General features: G+C 43.4%; 1 protein-coding gene across 2 annotated transcripts in view; it reads left to right on the forward strand.

Moving 5' to 3' along the window:
* Nucleotides 1–16,644, forward strand: part of znf704 (zinc finger protein 704) — a gene marked incomplete at both ends in the record, with an annotated part of 38,650 nt that extends 22,006 nt beyond the window's left edge. Inside the window, 7 exons of one of the 2 annotated variants that reach the window (XM_079176492.1) lie at nucleotides 9,233–9,336; nucleotides 10,655–10,932; nucleotides 13,985–14,085; nucleotides 14,507–14,801; nucleotides 15,553–15,687; nucleotides 15,793–15,884; nucleotides 16,521–16,644. In XM_079176492.1, coding sequence (XP_079032618.1) covers nucleotides 9,233–9,336; nucleotides 10,655–10,932; nucleotides 13,985–14,085; nucleotides 14,507–14,801; nucleotides 15,553–15,687; nucleotides 15,793–15,884; nucleotides 16,521–16,635 — 1,120 coding nt within the window. The remainder of the gene's footprint in view (nucleotides 1–9,232; nucleotides 9,337–10,654; nucleotides 10,933–13,984; nucleotides 14,086–14,506; nucleotides 14,802–15,552; nucleotides 15,688–15,792; nucleotides 15,885–16,520) is intronic. The other variant, XM_079176493.1, reaches the window with a different exon arrangement.
* Between the last annotated feature and the right edge of the window lie 3,840 nt (nucleotides 16,645–20,484).

Consider the following 20,484-nt stretch of genomic DNA (forward strand, 5'->3'; position numbering starts at 1 on the left):
GTGTGTGTGTGTGTGTGTGTGTGTGTGTGTGTGTGTGTGTGTGTGTGTGTGTGTGTGTGTGTGTGTGTGTGTGTGTGTGTGTGTGTGTGTGTGTGTGTGTGTGTGTGCGTGCGTGTGTCGAGATGGCTTATCTCTGCTCTCACCTCCTACCCTCTTCCTTCTTCCATCTCCCTCATCATCACGCTTTGCATTTTAAATGTGTCTCCATCATTACACCTATTACTCCCATTGTTATCGTGGTATCTCTATAGATATGAGAGCTTCTATTCCTGGAGGGTTTTGGTTTTATCATTTCATTTCTTTTGTGACATTGTTGACGTCCAAGTTTGTGTTGTTTCGATGTTGTTAATGTGGTTGTTTTTCATTTTGGTGGACTTTTTTATTATGCAGGAATTACAAGAGAAAGCCGGACAAAAACAAATATGAACATCAGCATCTTAAACCCCCGGCCGTCAGGACACCTCGTACGGTTGCTTTTGAGTTGCTTCTTTATTGTGTGTGTGTATCAGCAGGTCACCATTAAGTCTTTTATCCATTTACAGTGTAATCTCTCTCAGTGCATTAGAGGCAGAAAAAGGACAAAGGCTAACCAAAACATGGATAGATGTGCAGATAAAACCACGCTCTGACGACCTCAGGATAATTCAGTGTATCTACTGTACAGCTGTAGCTGTCTGTCTGCAGGCACATGAAGAAGTAAACACACAGAGGGTCTTTGGCTCCTTGCCCAAGCTAATGTACGCCACGCCCTGTTCTGCTCTCACCAGAGAGTGTCTGTCTGTGAGTGTTTAAAAAACAAAAAAAGGGGGAACTAGAGGTCACTGTGTGTCTGTTTCCATCTGCACGTACTGTCGCTTACTCATGTGTAAAAATGTTTCTGTATATAGCTCTGTGTGTGTGTGTGTGTGTGTGTGTGTGTGTGTTCAGAGGACGGCTAGAGAGAGAGGCAAAAAACTTGCTAATGCGTAATCAGCTAATTGGCTTCTAGCAAATGCTGATGATTAGACGCAGTGTGGCTCTCAGCAATACTATTGTTGTTGAGTCTTAATGTCTTCATCATCTGCCCTATTCTATTCATGACCTACCTTATACAACTATATATATATATTATATATAAATATTCCATAAGCCATCCTCTGTACAGGTCATTACAGTAGATTGTGCACCGGATTTTCTTGGCTTTTTAAAAAAATGGTGGTGGTGTGGGTTGCACAGGTGGGTTGCTCGGCAGAAAAAGATTGATCACGGACAAAAAAAATGACAATTTAAACTTTAGACTTGTTTGATATTTCATGTTGCCTTCAAGGATAACAAAACCACTTGAAAAATCACTTGATAGTTCTTTAAGGAAGATCTACCAATGCCGTGTTTCACTTAATGTCGTCAGAGAAGTCTGTGTTCTTTGGGTTTGATTGATCGCACAAAGCAATTTCTCGAACACAGTCCTGTTTCCGCCTTTGATCTTGAAGGCTTTGAAAGTCAGCAACCACTCCTATTGATGTCTTCATTTCCCCCCTACTTCACAAAAGACAGTGAAGCCTCGCAGGAGCTCCGCTGTCTTTTTTTTTTTTAGTAGACACCAAGAAGTCAGCTCGTCCCATCTCGTTTGTGTAGTTGATATTGTGACGTTTTGCTAACTTTTGCCAACATTTGGGTTGCAGAAATTCATGCAACTATATCTTAAATGCCCAAACAATAGAAAACCATTTTTCATCTTATTTGTATTTCAAACTCTGCTGTCTGTTCACGTGAATATCTTACTAACACAAACTGACCTGTTTTCTTTAATCAACTGCTTTATCGTGTCTGTAACAACCATCAATCACGACTATCAGTGTGATAGATGGTTGTGTCAAACATCAGACAACCTTTCAGTGAAGATCAATGAGAGATTATCTAGTAATCTAATGCATTCATGACTAAATATAACAGAAAAAACACTAAATTGAAGTCATGGTATTTTTTAATTAAATCAAATCTCAGTTTTAGTTTCGGTAGGGAGTCTGAGTCAGTAGGAGGTCTTTGTTATAAGATTAGAGGGAGATTTCATCCTAAAAAACATATCTTGCTGCAGTTATGTCTGGCAACTCAGACCAGGCTTTTTATTATGATCATGTTTCTCAAAATGTAGAAACAATAAAGTTATTAAATGATTGTCAAATCTATAGACAAGCAGGTTTGGTTTCTGGTTAGATTAAGTGTTGTAATTTAAAACCATCTCTTTGAATGAGGGTATCTTGATGTTTTTAAGCCGTGGAGGAGAAGTTCATCGTAAAGCTCCAGTTACAGTGAGTCAGCTGGAGGTTTGGCACTTTGACTCTGAAGAGCTGAAGCGGAATCTGCGTGAAGGGAAAGATGTCCGTGGCTCCTATTTCAAGGAGCAGGCTGCCAGGCCAGTGCATATGTTGTTATGGCTAGGAAGAGGAGTTGTTCCCTTTGATTATATGTCTGCGTGTGCGTGTGCGTGTGTGTGTTTGTGTCTTCTAGAGCAGATGTGAAGTTCAGAAACAGCCATGCCAGCACCTTCATGAGGCTGCACAGTGGTGCTTTGAGCTAAATGCTAGCTGCTATTTAGCAGTGATAATGTTAACCATGTTCATCGTATCAGTCTAGCGTGTTAGCATGCTCACATTTGCTAATTATCACTAAACATGAAGTGCAACAGAGTATTTGTTCATAAATCAGTTATTTCGAAGGACACGTCTATAGCAAATTTCATGGAAATAGTCTATATATATATATCTATATATATATAGATATATATATATAGTTTTGTAACTCCTGTTACGTCCATAAAAAGGGATCCTTCTTGTTACCCATGTTCTCGGCTTTACAATAAGGTGAACAACAGCCTGCAGCTGTCAGCAGCACCTGTGCAAACCTCACACACACCCTCATGTGTGTCATAGGTGAAGGCCTAGACTTCACACACACACACCTCACAGACAACACGATACAATAACATGCCCTCTTGCATATTTCTCAGGTTTTACAGAAACGCTATTTATAGGATGTGTGTTTTCCAACCGAGGGCTGTTATCTGTAACATCTCTAGAGCCCGAATGATGCACACAAGCATGTCAAAGAATTCCTGTGTGTTCCTTCATACACATCTGCCAATCAAAAGCTGTGCCCTTCATGCATGTTAGCCCCGTGTCCTATGCAGATTCCTTTTGTGGTTTTGTGAGGGAGGGACAGGAAGAGATCCGATAAGCACATGGCATCGGAGAAGCTTTCTGATTTATAGGAGCTTATTGAGGAGGAAATAGGCGTCATAGTCTAGTGGCTGTAATAAATGAGTAGACCTCCCTGCACTGCTCACCATCAAAGAGACAGTCCAACCCAAACACACACACACACACACAACACTCCCTGTTTCTGTCTTTCTTTCTCACTTACTTTGCTCACAGTGTGATTCGGCAGCAACAAAATTCAAAGCCGCTCAAAGTGTGGGAGGGAGGGTGGGTGGGGGTGGGTGAGAGAGGCAGCGAGAGTTTAAAGTCCTGCAGGGGTGAAGGGAGGAAGAGGAGCGAGAGGCCGCGGTGCAGACAGAGGAGTGTAGGAGTGAGAGGGGTGTGCTGGGCAGCGCTGCATGGCCTCTTGTTTTTCGCGAGAATTCCTGTAACTCATAAAGATTGACCGTGGCCCATTTAGTCTGAATTAGTTTGGAGTGGGAGTTTGTTTAAAAAAAAAAAAAGATTACGCATTTTAGAGTATTGCAGTGTGGCTACATGGGAACCATCAACTGTGTTGCATGTGACCTGTGATTATTTTGTTTCCTCTGGGTAGAAGTTTCCCCTCATTACGGACGTCGAGTTGTTCCAGGATAAGTGGTGAAAATGATTTGTTTCAAAGGCTTTGTACACTGGTTTCACTTAGAGGTGCCCGTGGCTTTGTTCAAGGGAATCTTTCAATTCTGTTTTGAAGCATTTGAGTTTGAAGTAGTGAACATGAGACTTCTGACTAGAAACAAGAGACAGCAGTTATGTGTGCATTTTACCATCCAAAATAGCAATTCATTCAATTATTATTATTAAGAAAGAGGTTTACATCTTGACCTCAACAATATTTGCCCCCTCTTGCACGTTGTCCGTCCTGAACGTCAAACTGAATTTCAAAAACAAGACACCCCCACGTTTCATTGGATCACATCTAGCTGTCAAACTAACATGGCCACAGTAACTTGAACCCCTGTTATTGTCTCACTCTCAGCCCAGTGTTTAGTGTGAAACTGGACACTGAACTCTGCCCCACAATGGTAGAGACTTTGCCTCACGCACACACACACACACACACACACACACCCTGCCATCCTGCGTCTTTCTTGTTCCTATGCAGGCCCTTTGTTTTGTTGAATTCACGTGTGGTACCTAGAAAAAGGAGTTTGCACATCTGTCCAGGGAAGTACACGTTTCAGCACACGCTCCTCTCACACACCACACACACACACACACACACATGCATACACAGCCTTTTGGCAGGTTGGCAAACAGCCATATCTCCCACTAATCTCATCAGAACCCCTGAAGAGGGAGCTGTTGTTTTACTTGTATCTCCGTTCCCTCGCAGGGATGAATCCCAACTCATCTATGAATCTAATTTTACCTCCTGTAGTTTGTCATATCTGTGTTCGACATGTGTTCACCATTTTCTCAATAAAGGATATACCTAGTAGCTCTTGCAGTGTGATCTAGTTTCAAATCTAAATCTAATTCAAGTGTGGATAAGGCCATCAAATATAATAACAAGTTCAATTGTTTTTTAATAAAGAAATCTTCTTGAACCCTGTTTACATCTGGCATTAACATTTTAAAATACAAAATGAGAGACGAGAATAGAAGTGTGCCCTAAAAACACACTTAAATATCCATATCTACTCTATAATGTGAATGCTGTGAAAATACATACAGGAAGTAGAGTCTATTTTCTACTTGAATGGATTGTCTTAAAGGCAGATACGATCAGGTAGAGTCAATGGAAAGAAATGTATATGCATCTATTTTGGTTATCGATTAAACACTATTGTCTTCGCGTTTGCAATTAGTAACCTATTTTCCGTAATGCCAATAAGAGCATTTAAACATGGAGCTCAGTCATGTTTAAGAAGGGAAGAAAACAACACGCAATTATATTTACTCTGGTACCTTTATGAAATACACACTGTATGTGCCGCCATAATGAAAGTGTTCCATCATTGTTGAATGAAAATAAATGTCATTCCCTGTTAATGGCAGGTGTCATTCATACTGTATTGCGATGCTACCTGCACAGGATACATATCAAGCATCACTGGCCTTTTTTTTTCTTTTTCAGGTCATTTAAACAGCATCTATGTTTGTTTGGCATTTAAAGATAAACTAATTTCCCGGTTATGAATAGCCAGCAGCAGGAAGAAACGACACGGATCTATGACGTGTGATGTGCATTAGTAAGCCGGCTCCTCACTTTCTCTCTAGTTTTCTGTTGATGAACATGATAATGTTCCACTCAGGAGGCCTCAGGGGTCACATATCGGAGGATGGTTTATTGCAAGTTAGTGAAGTAAGAATATTTAAAATCACACACACACACTCACACACACACACACACACACACACACACACACACGGCAACATACCAAACTCATTTATCAGAATTCACTTACCCATCCATTAACCGTCCCAATACGTCTTCTGCGTCACATGTATCATGCCCTTTATCATGTGTCTCCCTAACACACACACACACACATGCTCTTGGTGTGTGTGTGTGTGTGTGTGTGTGTGTGTGTGTGTGTGTGTGTGTGTGTGTGTGTGTGTGTGTGTGTGTGTGTGTGTGTGTGTGTGTGTGTGTGTGTGTGTGTGTGTGTGTGTGTGTTAATTAGAGCCATAATAAGCACTTGGATCAAAACTAAGTTTGATAAGACCTCTAATGGCAAATGTGATTTGGAGAAATTCCCTTTCCCAGCCGCTCATACATGACATGTTCATTATTCCTCATCCTAATGTGTTTTTCTGAGATTTCTTATTTCAAGATAGACAAAGCACCCGGTACTCGTTGTCTGACACTGTTGCCACAGAGATAATATCTACGGTCACATGACGGCCTCCCAAGGTGACCAGGAAGTGGTTTTTACGGCGACGTGGGGTGGGGTGGTGGGGGGGGGGGGGGGGGGGGGGGTTGTGTACGCAGCTTTGTTTCTTGATTTATGTGGAGGCTGTAATGACATCATATTCAACAGTGGAAAGGGTAATAAATGAGACATTAGCTAATGGGGGCTGAGGCTCTTTCTTTGTTAGCGAACGATCTCCTCTCACACGGAAACCCTGTGAAGTTAATACACTTTTAATAGCTTTCACATTAATGCAAGGGCGTAGAATTTGGTCGGGACATGTCTCTGCCAATACCCAGCGACTACTGAGTTGTCCCGAGCGATAATTTTGATCCAAAACACTTTTTTTATCAACATTGTACACAAACTGCTCTGTGCTCTGGTTCAGTTTTCTGAAAACACCCGTTGCTGTTTGAAAAGGAAACGTTGGAAAGTCCCTGTCGCTCCGTTAGCTTCTTTAACTTTTAGTTGCTAACGCATGCCTTCAGCCCTCACTAGGCACCAGCAGCCAACAACGAGGCCTCACTGAGTGCATCTGGAGAAACACACGGCCAACAGCAACCTCTCAGCAGCACAGAAATAAAGAGACACAAAGATCAGGCTTCAACGGTGCTCTGGGCAGTGAAAACACCGTTGATCAACTTTTACTTGGTCTCATTATCGGCACACAGACTTCCTCCGCTGTTTTTTATCTTGGCAGTTATCCGCTCTTGGAATGGCATGCAGCCCTGTCAGCTACTCATTAAACTTCAAACTATTCACGTTTGCTCTGAAAATGGTGATTTGGGGGAGAAAAAAAGTCAAAAAAAATGTAAGAGAAGTGTCAACTTGTGCCAGCTACAAACCTCCATTTACAGAGTAAGAGCTGCTCTGCTCTCTTGTGCTTTACTCTCTACAGCCTGTGTTCCCCACTATAGAAAAGTCTCACTTAAACCTCCTCTAGTCACTCCTTGACATTGTGGAATAACGTCTGCCGGCTTTGAGTCGTCCCAAGTAATCTTAAACACATCCGTGTTAGTTTGGCACATGTTGATTTTGGGGACTTTCTTTTTCCCTAGATTTGCTTAAGCTCGGTCAACTTGGACGGGGAGCATCTGTGCCTTAAAGCCGTTACAAAAATAAACACGGGGTCGCGCCTGGGCCACTCAACACGTTTAACACTGATGTTGCTGTTAAGCCTCTCCACTGTTGACTTTGGTTGTACGGTATTGCTTCGGGTCGTGTCCTGTCGGGGTGTGAATTGTCGCCCCGGTGAAAGGGGGCGGTGAAAGTCATCACATGTCTCCCAGTTCCCTGTCATGCTTTACAGTGGGATGTCGCAGCAGAAATGAAACTACAGCATGACTGAGGAGCCTCTGTTTGTGTCTGCCTTACAAGACGGATGCAGTGAGTGTAGTAATCACAGCCAAAGCCCTCGTGTGACGGATCATGTGGTCCTTGTGGTTGCTTTCCTGTTATTTGTTTTTGATTTAATTATATTCAAGCTGAAATGTCTTGAATTGGGAAGACACTGTTGGGGAGTTTCTAGATGGTTCCAGTGCCACACCTTTCATTTCAGTCGGCGTTCAAGGCTTTTTGCTGTGCACATTTATGAGAAACAATCATTGAACAGTACAGATGTTTTGTTTGTTTTTTTTCAATTCAATACCAGGGAATCCAAGTGCTCCTGTATTCCTCGTTCCCTCTCTTGTTTTGCTGCCGTTCATGAATATGAAGATTGCCGTTGAATCACTTTCGTAACCTGCGAATGAGTCTTTGTAAAAATTTCAACCAAGCCGAGCGAGAACACATCTGTTTGCATCTTCTCCTTGACTCGTTTGTTTCACACATTTTTACACCGCATCCAGTCACAGCCAACCTTAAGAGGTGGAGTCTTGACTAGCACACTTCCTCTGAGTGTTGATGTTCTGCACTTGAAAGATCGAATTGACATTTTGTCCGTGACTTCTTTTTAGTTGCGTCTTCATTAATAGAGCGTGTGATCAGATAAGAGAGGACGTGACCTGTGCTGGAGATGTTTTTTGAAGTACAGACACAAGTGCTGACGGAGGAGAATGAATATGGCATCCCCTCACTGATTTTTTTTTAATAACTTGTACAATCCTTGATCTCCTCACTTCTAAGTGGGCATTTATTTGTTGTTTGACAGGTGTCAGGAGAGTAAAAGATGTGTTGCATTTCACTTTACTTGTTGCTGGATTTATACCAATTAAGATGCGGTGTAACCATTTGATCTCAGCGGCTGTGAGAACTCGGTGATGGCGGATGCCATGATTTTTTTTTTTACGGCAGCAGGAGATTTCATCATTGTAATAGAATTGACTTTGATCATTGGGCTTCCACGCACCATCAAAGTCTGGCATGCTCAGGAACAAAACACAGACACACACACTGTTATGTTAATAGTGAGCAGTTATGTTAATAGTGAGCACGTACCATAGGTATACTGTCGGTATTGATCACAGGGATCGCCTCTTGTCTGAGGAATACATGCGAGGGGATTAAGACACCTGCCTTCAATATGTCTCCTCTAATTGGTGCGTTCGCCACGCGCCAACTAGAAGAGACAGAAACGTGTGTTGTGTCAATATGGATTGGCTGGTGTGTGCACTGTACAGCACTGAGCTTGTGTTGATAATAGTCTTTAGGGATTGAATACAAGACCCACATCAGTCTAGTTTAGCCTTACATTTATCTATTCTGATTCTGTACAGCAGCGTTTCAGCTGTTGGCTGTTGATTTTTCTAACGATTGCATCAGTCGCCCACAAAGGACATAAAAATATACAACTTTAAATTTAATTGGAAGCTTATGTTGCAGAATGCAAAGCTGAGTTAGTTTGAGACCAGAGGGCCTGATTTTCTTTTTTTGTTTGTCTGAAAACATCTGAAGTTGAAAGATGAAGACACACACTCATGTTCAACTGCAGACATTGTGTGTGTGTGTGTGTGTGTGTGTGTGTGTGTGTGTGTGTGTGTGTGTGTGTGTGTGTGTGTGTGTGTGTGTGTGTGTGTGTGTGTGTGTGTGTGTGTGTGTGTGTGTGTGTGTGTGTGTGTACAGTGGAGTCTTCTTCAGTGATAATGAAATAATGTATTTGGAGCAGTCGGTGCTCAATAAAATCCTCTGTTTCTGTCTTCACAGACGGTCAGAGGAGGAGGTGGACATGGACAAGGTGACGGCTGCCATGGTGCTGACAAGTCTCTCCACCAGCCCGCTGGTCAGAAGTCCACCTTTCAAAGTCAACGGTGAGTATTACTGCCAATAAACAACTCAGTTAGTGCGGGATGTTCTTTTGACACAGTGAGCAATATGCTTTAGATTGTTCTTTGGCTTTGATGAATCATTCCCTCCCTCCCCGAATTTTTATGAAAAACGAGCCCGTGAAAAAAGTAGCGCGGCCCAAGTCTGTAATTTGTATGTTCTGCTTAGACACTGACTTTTCATTCCCTCACAGCTGTTCTCTGGTGAATGCATGTGCAAGCGTAGGTTGATAAATGACCGCCACCTGCTGTGCTTCAGGAGTCGCTCATCAATGAGTCTGGATCTCTGCCACCAAACACGGTGGCGGAAATCCAAAGTGCCCCGTTACCGCCGTCACACGCAAACCTCTCGGGTAGTCTGTGCAAACGACCGTTCAGTCAACCGAGCAGACACTCAGCCAACCCTCCAACCACCATGCACGTGTTATCACATTTACACACACACACAGACATGGTCAGATGTGAAATGTACATCACATACATCATGCTCACATGCACTAAGTGGATTTTAAATACCAACTGTACAGTTTTATCTGAATGTAGTCAAACAGATGCACACAAGTCGGAGATCATACAATGTGTATTTACATCAGTACACACAGTAGGTTGTCATGCATACAGCAGCATGGTTGACATTTCAATTTAAATTCAACTCTCATTGAACTGTCTTGAGTTGTCTTATTAATAAAAAAGAATTTCTGTACCACAAAACCAAATGCATATCAGAGCAGCTTTGTTGTTGTTGGTGAGCCACTTCCTCTTTCATGTGAAACTTAAAGTGAAGACAGAAGCAAGAAGCAGCTTCACTAAACCAAACAAACCAGGTCTGCTCTTAACTCTCGCTCTCTCTGACTCGCACACATATCTTTTAAAACACACACGCGTACTTTCTCAGATATGTACACACTCTAAAGTTTCCCCCAGCTGCAACCTTCACAAAGTGAAATGTCTTCTGTAGCTGATATTCAAAAGAAACGTTTCTTTGATCTAAGAAAACAAGACCGTGGACGTGTCTCAGCGGAAACACAGAACGAAAAAAGTAACCTTTTTTTTTTTTCATTGTGTCACAGACAAGAGTGGTGGTGGGAGGCTCTTTTGTGTGAAGCACAAATAAAGCGGTTTGAACTTAATTGAATGTCGTGCTCTCCCGTCATTGACGGAGGAACACCGGCACAGTTTCCTGGGGTTGTATCATCTACAAATATGACTGAAGGAGTTTGATCTTACTCACTTCCCCTTCCTGTTCCCTATGTTCTCCTTCTTTCCCTCCCCGTGCCTCTCACCTTTCTGTCCATCTTCTTAGAAGGCCTAAACGGTTCGTGGAAGGACAACGGCTCAGCTGGTCCCTTCACCCCGTCCAGCAACAGCTCTTCAGGGGGCTACTGGAGCTGGTCTGCCGCCAGTGACCAGTCGAACCCTTCGACACCGTCTCCACCGCTGTCCGCCGACAACTTCAAACCCTTCCGTGTGCCCAGCATGGGTGGTGTGGGACCCGGCCCCACAGGGCCTGAGGACCCCAGCCTGGATGAGCAGGACGGCAGCAGCCTGCTCTTCGACGAGCCCATCCCTCGCAAGCGCAAGGTGAATACTGTAGACGACGTAATTGGAGGCATTTCAAATTAGGCATTTGTAAATGACGTTGCACACCTGAAACACCAGACCGTAAGCAAACGGCTACGTTTCTTCTTCTCCGTGTTCTTGTTCATGACGGCCATCATCTGGTATGAAGTGGAACAGACACAGCTGCTTACTCCACTAAACCTCAGCTGTTTAAACCTCCACTCGGTCCCTTCCTGCTCTTCATGATCACTTGTGGCGTCTTTTTAAAATAGCTGAACCGTCATAAAACAACCGACTTATAACACACTTGTCTAAGCACAAAAAGACAATGTCTGACAAAATCAACTAAAAAGTAGATGCAGAAAAACATGACACTTGGTAATGTGGACACGGTCTAAGTAGCTTTCAAAATAATATACCTTATTTTCTCTCAGGCTGCAAGTTCCTATTAAAGCGTCCAGTTACTTCCTCAGTCCTCACACTTTCTAGGACTAAAAATAGTTTTGTGATCATGACCGTATGTGCCCTTTTAAGCGTCGCAACAGCACTGTAAGAATTGTCTTTTTATTTCATTGTGTGGTCGCACATTAAAGGGCCTTGAGGGAGAACGGCAGCAGCTCTCCTGATAACAGGCGGCTCTCTCAATAAGGAGCTGTCAGCAGCACGCGAGCCGCTTGATGATTCCCTCCTTCAACGCACCGTGATATTAACCTCCGAGGTTGCGGGCGTAGCCGAGACTCTGACTGACTGATTGGCAGAGATGAAAATGGGACAGGAAAGGACGCGCAGCCTTTTTGTTCCAGTGGTCGTTTTGTCTTTGCTGCACAGATGTTATGAGCACAACACACACACACACACGTATACACTGTTTCTTTCTCACTCATCATTTTGCCTCGTCTCATTTCCACACTCCACTGACAGCTCATCACATCCACAGCACAGTGTCACTCATTATTTTTTCAGATCTATATTGCTTTGCTCTCCCTTTTTAACTCTCTCTCTCTCTCCTTATCAGCACTCCTACTTGCTGGTTTGTCGTTGGCTGTCGGTATCATCCATCTATTCCTCCATTCACTCTCTCTCCCCCTTTCTTCCCCACTTCCTCTCCAGCTCTCGCCAATGTTTTCGCCCCCCTCTCCCCTCGTTCTGTATATATATATGTATGTGTGTGTGTGTGTCCTCCCTAGACATTTGCCCTTCATAATTACTTATCAGTCTTCACATGCAGCTGCTTCACAACGGCAGTAATGATTTTAATACCCACTACAGTAAACATAAAGATCCTGCCGGCCTCATGTCTCCTCTAAGAATCGATAAAGCCTCTTAGCTGAGCTCCACATCGGTCTGTATTGCTTGGGGACTCGTGACAAAGAAGGGCAACGAGAGGGAGAGAGACATTTAGAAGTGTGAAGGAGAGAGAGAGAGGAAGAAGAATTAAAGGAGGCCTGACGGTAAATACAGAAAAAGGGAAGAGAGAATAGAGTGTGGATGGAGACAAAAGCAGATTTTCTAATAAGCTTGGATAACAATGGAGTTGACTTACATAAACACACACACATGGTATATGTATGATGCCAAGGTTTCACATAGATTTATCTACACGCTCCTCTTGTGCTCTCGCGTCTCTCTTGGCAAGACAATGTTGTTTGGAGCTCACCATTTAATTAACTGTGAAACGCGTCTTTAAAAAGGAATCACACACACACACACACACACACACACACACACAAAACATGCTTTTGTTAACCAGACACAAAACAATGCACAGGGGCGACAGATGATTGTTGTGTGTGGATGCGTTTCTGAAAGAAAAAAAAAAGGATGAAAAAGAAAAGAAAGAAACATCTTGTCGAAATTAAATCAGCCCCCTCAACAATAGTTTGACAGACAGGCCTACTGTAGAGGGCCATTTATAATGGCTCCGAGCGGGGAAGCGGGAGGGCAGGAAGAAAGCACGCAGGGCTTCACACTCCATGAAAAACAAAGTGCCGTCTCTCTAGGAGGCCAGTGGTGTGGTTACAGTAGACGGATGGAAGATACAGGAGCCTCACCAGCTCACAACCGGAGAAACATCCACTGTGATTTGGCCTCACTCAGCTCCTGTTCACACAAAGATGTTACAGTAATGTTGATGTTCAAGATGAAAGTGCATTCAGTGGGAAATTATTTCATTCATTTGTCGTCAGCTTACAGTGATTATTCACAGTCTGTACTGAAGTGAAGTTAGACAGCAGAGGCAGTATGACATCACAAACATAATCCACATGTTTCAATAGCATAACAACCGCTTTAATAAAGCAATACGCTTTGAATTGTTCTTTGGCTTTGATGAATCATTCCCGCCATCCAAGAATATTGATGGAGAAATACTACTGGCTTCTCATTTAAAAATAGAAATATAATGAATGGACTGTTAAAAATGTGGTTATATTCCAAAGAAAATTGACACCTGAAAAATAAATAAAATAAAATAATCTATATATACGCCAACATAGTATAGCAATGATCTAATCTTTACACATGGCAGCAAATCCACATGTAATAATAGTAAAGATAAAAAAACAAATCAATACATAAAGTTCTAAATTGCCCCCTTAGAGAGAGAGAGAGAAAAGTTGCCTCAGTTCCATTGAGCAATCAATATGCTTGCATGTTACGCAGTCACTTGAGAGCCCTGAAACATTCTCCTACCTGCTTGATAATGAGGGAGAAATGATGCAGTTTAGGATAGTTGACCAACTCTGGAGGGAAATACCAGATATATCTCACCTTCTGTGTTATAGAGATGGATTAAATGAAATGAGCCAGTGAGTTTAATGCATATATCATGAGAAAACCACTCGGGGAGTTGAACTGCACACATCTGATTGCTTGTTACTTACTCTGTGGTGAAAGAGGAATGCTATTTTAAACGTGAACCAAACACGGTTGTTATACCGTATAAGGAATCCTGACTTGACAGCAAACGTTTGCTTTAAAAAAAAAACATCCGTATATTTCCATCAACACAAAACCATTCATGAGCCGCTGTGTTTTCTGACTGTGGCTGCCGTACTTTGTGTGTTTCCTGCAGAACTCCATGAAGGTGATGTTCAAGTGTCTGTGGAAGAACTGTGGCAAGGTGCTGAGTACCGCAGCCGGCATCCAGAGACACATCCGCACCATCCACCTGGGGTAAGACACCAGCACACACTGCCTACCTAAGCGAAAGTCCACTCAAAGAAAGAAGCCTTTTCACTTCCCCTCTTCCGACCAGCTTCATTGTCAAAAAGGGTAGATTAATTGCTGATGGATTATCGCCACGGTGACACTTCTTGCTCTGGGAGAGCGGGTGGAGGAGGAGGAGAACAATGATATCGGATGAATCACACATTTAAACTGACATTCAATTAAACTGAGGTCCTGCGCTGATTAATTGCAGATGACAGTGTTTAGTTGGTCGGAGGAAAGACATGAATGTTGAAGGGGGAGCAGGGGTCGCGTGACTGCACTGTGACCTGATGCTGTGCGCTGCAGATGTGGAGTAATTCAGCATTCACGGGGACACTTGTCTTTATTTTCCTCTCTCCGCTTGTTTCCTCTTGTCTGTTTGTAGGCGTAGCTGTGACTCGGACTGCAGTGACGGCGAGGAGGACTTCTACTACACGGAGATCAAGCTCAACACGGACTCGGTGGCCGACGGGCTGAGCAGCCTGTCCCCCGTGTCCCCGTCCGTCGTCTCTCCCCCTCACCCTCACCCCGCTCCTCACCCGCTTCTCAGCCAGCTGTCGGACTCCCACAGGCCTCTGCAGCCGTCCGACGCCATGGAGCCTCACGGTGGCGGCGCCACCCCGCTCAGCCGCTCTGCGCCCAGCGCACTCTACCTCATCCACACGGACCACGCCTACCAGGTGAGCGGGTGTGCAGCAATACACACACACAGGCGAGATTATGGTCTGTGTGCAACACGATCGATGCCCTCTCTGGATCAATATGCACACCACGACACACTAATCAGGCTACACAAAATGCACATATTTTCTCTCACACACACACTACTATCAGGGTCTTCATTATGGTGATTATGTGTCACAGCGTTGACAAAAAAAATGATGTCATGGCGACTTAATGGTCCCATGCTCCCGTTAGCAGCTGTGCTAACAGTTGTTGTATATTAACACACAGCAGCAGGTCTGAACAATGAATTGTATGTGAAATAATGACCCAATCCATCAATTCATGGGACGGCAACGTGCGTGTAGCCACATAACAGCAAAACATTAGTTATTAGTGCTTAATTTAATTAAAGAGTTTTTACAATGTGAGATACCTCAAAACCTTCACTGCAAAAAACACAACCACTTTTTCAGTTTGAGGCTCACTTGTATTTACTAAGTTGACTGATGAATTTCAGGGAGAAAAATTGTTTTAAAGTCAAATGAAGAATTGTAAAATAAAAAGCAGATACACAGCACTAGATACCGTTGCACAGAGCCAAACCAAGCAGCAGTTACAAACGATACAAAGATACGTCATTTAGAACGTTAGGGTTTTGAGAATGAAAAATGATTTGTAGAGGCCATAGAAGTACTCCTGGTCCATGTACAATGGTCTATTGAGGTAGAAAATACCCCCTTTCTCACTTTTGACCTCTGCCCTCAGGCCACGGCTCCGGTATCCATCCCGTCCAACAGCAGTAACTCGACCGGCTCCGCCTCCACCAGCTTCACTCCCACCAACAGCTCCAGCTTTAGCATCTCCTGGCAATCCCCACCCGTCACTTTCACCGGAGCCGTGGTGGGAAAACGTCTACATACATACAAAACCAAGCATTTGTTCTCAGCCGCATACATGTATGTACATTTGGGTTCCTCTAATCATACATTTGTCTGCCTTTCTCAGGTGTCCCCCAGTAAAAGCCCGGGCTTTGGGGAGCAGCGCTCTCAGACCATCGCCGTCCTCTCGTCCCCTCCCAGAGCCACCACTGCCCTCAGGTACTGGATCCTCACAGCACGCTTACCTCACATCTCCTTTGCAGCTTTAATTAAAGCTCCAACAAACTTAAACGTAAACTCCTATTCAAGCCAATGCATCTAATATGATTTTCTTCTTCAATTAAACCTGACTGAGTAAAAGACGCCATGTGGTAAAAGGTGAAAAATATTGACTCTCACAAATCAGCTCAATGACTCTTAATTAAAGAAAAGTCATCACTAATCAGCTCGGTTCATCCTCTGATTTGCCTAATCCACTTCAATAAGGAGCCAAGCTGTTTGACGCTGTATGATTTATGTGGTGATTCCTATTTACCACATTAAGACATTGTTGTCTGTTGATGGTGGTTTAGCTGCTTTTAGAAAAGGCTTTCTACACTACTTAACAGAATAGTTTCATCATTTGCTTTCTTGAGTTAGATAAGAAGTTAGATTTCCACTCTTATGTCTGTAGATAAATATAAAGCAGCAGTCGGCTAGCTGAGCTTAGCATAACGAATGGAAACGGCTAGCCTGGCTCTTTAAGTCGATCTTCCACAGGTTTCTGTGAGATTGATGCTAGAGCGCATGATGAAGGTCAAACACAGTCTTCTCCATCATGTCAGTTGTCATCAGTCTTTCTTCATTTCTCCTCAGTAGGAAGGTGCGCGGTGAAGGGAAGAAGTGCCGCAAGGTGTACGGGATGGAGAACCGCGACATGTGGTGCACCGCCTGCCGCTGGAAAAAGGCCTGCCAGAGATTTACCGACTGAACGTTCCCCACCGACTTCCCAGCGAGCCACACCAACGGGCACTGCTGCCTTTCGCCAGATAAGAGGGGAGGGGCTTCATTTTGCATGCATTTGGTTTTCTTCAGCTAAAAGTCACAACTGTCCGTCAACTCCCGGCTCCGCCCATGCCCCCCCCCCCCCCCCCCCCTCCACCTCCACTGAACTCCAGCCGTGGAAGGAACCAAAGGACAGCAGAGGCACTTCTACATTGCCGTCCGGGATTCCCAGCACTGCCTCGCCATTCCCACCATTCCCAGTTTTGGGAATCCCCAGTGCAGCTAAACAGTGTAAAGAAAAAATAGATCTAAGGTTTCTCCTGTTTTTTTTGTTTTTTGTTAAGTGTTGCATCTTTCTATGTTTTGTAAAGCTCTGGTTTTTAAAGGAAAAGTCCAGTCAATGAAGGGGTCCAGAAAAAAGGCCAAAAGCTTTTTTGTGTATTTTGTCATCTTCACATTTTTAATCCAGAAGAAGAATGGGCCCCTTTGCTGCAATTTTTGAAGCACGTTATGAAACCGCATGGAGGAAAAACTCGCCGTTTTTTTGTTCTTCCTTCAACTTGTCTTTCTGGACTTTTTGAGGAGATCTTTTATCTCCGACATCACAGCCTCTCCCGGTTCCTCGCTTGTTCTTCACTCCTGACAGCTTTCTGAGGGGGAATGTACGGCAGGTTGAGACACACATGGGGAATGATCAAAAAAAAAGATACAATGTACAGTCAGGGAAAGCAGATGGACCATGCCCGAGATTTACCAGACAAGAAGCGCAACAGCATTCACACAAACAAACAAACAAACAAACACAGGTATTCCCACACAATCAAAGCAGAAGACAGTTTTCTATGTCGCTTTTTTATCCCGTTGATTCATTTTCTTTTATCTTTTATCAGGGATGTGAATCTAAAGAAAGCAAAAACCAGCAGCTAAAACATGGAGTTATACTGAACACAGCAGAGTCTCAATAGCTTCTCTTTCATTACACAACTTTGCAACCAAAAACTCTATATCTTATTCGTTATGTTTCTTTTGTTAAGGTGTTTACAATGTTTACTGTTGCTGATGTATTTTTCATTTTTTTTTTTTTTTCCTCTCTTGTGGCGACTGTTTACCGACCACCTGCTAAAGAGCGTGTGTTAAAAAGACCTTCCTGACAGCACTGGAAGCATGAAGCCAGCAGCCTGCAAGGCCACAGAAAGATAAACACCTTTCCCCACATACAGAGAGAGACAGGTTGCCAACATGTACACCTTCCCAAAAGGGAAGAAAATATCTTTGTGTTTCCGTGCGATGATCTGTTCACCAAAGGGGGAGGGGCTGAAAACCAAAAGTGAGGCACTTGCACTGTATGTGTGTGTGTGTAACGGAGCACTTGGTACACGTTTGGTTACTTCTGTTGAGTTGAAATGTTTCCTCTAGCCCTCTTCGTGTCCAACTGAACTGGTTATAAAAGGAAGTAAGAGCAAAAGGGGTGAGATAAGTTCAAAGCACTTGGTTAGGTCATTGCTTTGTTGTTAAATGTGCACTGCAACACCTATTCACTTGGCAACATGCAAGAAAAGCTTTGACTAAAGCTTTCATAAGAGTCCTTGTGATGTAGTCCAGAGTGGTATTGGTAAAAAAAATATCTGATTTGTTCGTTTGAATTCCAGCCTTCATGGCTCAAAGGCAGGAAACAAAATCACAAGGCCAAATAGTTTACAGTTTACAGATGTTCATAAATGGATCACCCGGGGCTGCGCTCTACTTAAATTACGATGTACTGATGTTGATGGAAATGTACAGGCACTCGGTGATTTTGTTTCTGCATTTACTCTCTGCATTATGTGATATTTCTGTCTCACGCACAGGAATTATTCAAAGCCAACAGAAGCTAATAAACCCACGTGCTGGACCATTTCATATACAGCACAGTACTTCCACACCTGATCGTAAGAGCGTAGCTCTGTCATGTTTGCTCAGCTGTTTTGTTTTTCTCTGTTCATGTATACATGTAATTATTGTATTATCTCTAAGCTCCATGTTTCGGACCAGTTACCTCCGTCGTTATATTTGCAACCTTACGAACAAGACAGGTTCAAGTTCGACATTGCGCGAGGTAATAATGTACCATTCAGCCTGTCGCGCTTCTATTGTTTGGAATATAGGGATAGCCTTAAAGTCACTTCTGAAAAAAAAAAATCATTATGCTTCTTCTATGTCTTTACATTGATGTTTCAGTTAGAAATATTTAGTTTAGAGTATCTACAAACTGATTTGCCATTGTATTATGTGAACGTATTATTGTTTAAGAAAAGACAAATCTATATATACTTAAATTCAAAGAAAAAGAGACATTGATTTGGCTGTTTTTTTTTTTTTCATATATATATATATATATATATGAATATATATATACTGTTTATGAATTTTGTTTTCATGTTCTGCTGAAGGTTTTTTTGTTTTTATGGCTAACTGTAGGAGGGAGCCTGGGCTTAATTCTCACTGCAAGCCGAGCTTGTTATTGTCTTTTATAGCGAGTGTGACCCGCCCGCTCCCGCCTGGAGCTCCTTCACGTCACCCTCCCCGCTGCCTGCCCCGCTAAGCGGTCGAATTCCACTGTTGATTAAAGCCGTTATCTTATTTCCAATTCTCCTCTCTCGGTGGCGCGCAGGCCCACTTGCAATTAGTTTGATCGACATCCCGGTGTGTGTTTGCGCTCATGTGTGCTGTCACACACGTCTTCTGTATAGGAACGTGAAGGAGCCCCGGGGCAAAGTATGCGGGCCGCCGCTGAAGCACGGTGCTCTGCTCCCCCCCCCCCCCCACATAAATGGCCTGTGGCGTTTCCTTGTCAGGCTCCTGACAAACCGACACTTTGTGGTTCGAGGATGTTTTTGTTGGTCCAGACGTCAGTGGCTGGATGTCGCTGATGTTGTTTTTTTGGGGGTTTTTTTTACTCCATGTACTTCCCGCTGCCATTTCTCCATCATTGTGGTGCTTCGTGTTTCTCTTCGGACCATCTCCTCCATTGGTGTGTGGAAAAATCTGGCAGCCAATCAGATTCTGTCCAGGAACAAGTCCCTACTGTAGTTCAGTTCAGAAGGTTCTGGCAGGACTGGATATTGTATGTGGCAGCATCCCCAGGCAGCTAATTTAAAAAGAAGCTCTCTCTTGATGCTGATTCGTGTTCAGTGGTGTGTCAACCAAATGGCTAGTAAGAAGATTTAGCCAAAATAAGCTAATTTCACACCCTTGTTTAGGGCAAGTCCAAATCCTCAAAAGGATAATTGCTGCCATATTTCTCAAACCTGTCCAGGAACTCTGGGATTTGTTTATGGACTGTGGCCTGGCCTGCATCGTTATACTGGGAACATCTTGGTCCCACTTACTGCCAATGGGTAGCTTTAGCAGTAAGGGACTTATAAAGACACCCGGCCCAGGTCTGTCTTTGCACACTGTGCGTACCGGTGCTGTGGCCTCGGCGGGGGAGAAATGGAGGTGCTATATTTCCATCCAGTGCTGTTTCTCCCATGTTGTCATCTGATCCTATTAACTCCATTTTGTACACAATGTTATGCTGTAGAACATGAAAATAAAAACACCCTGCCTCAAGCCTACCAAGTCTCTAGACACGAGTTAGTGAGGGCGTCGCCCCGAAACCTCTGTTTTCTCTCCTGCTTTTCTCATTTGTTATGTTTTTTTTTGTTATACCCCAAACAACAAAGATATTCAATACTAAGCAAACAGTTTATTCTAGACTTTCAGGTTGAGGTCCATTTACTCTCTTGTTCTGGAGCTTTCAACCGTATATAACGCAGTCTTCATCAGTGGATTGAGTTTTACCATTTGTTCTGGA

The sequence above is a fragment of the Pholis gunnellus genome (assembly GCF_910591455.1).
Source record: "Pholis gunnellus genome assembly, chromosome: 16".
Lineage (NCBI taxonomy): Eukaryota > Metazoa > Chordata > Actinopteri > Perciformes > Pholidae > Pholis > Pholis gunnellus.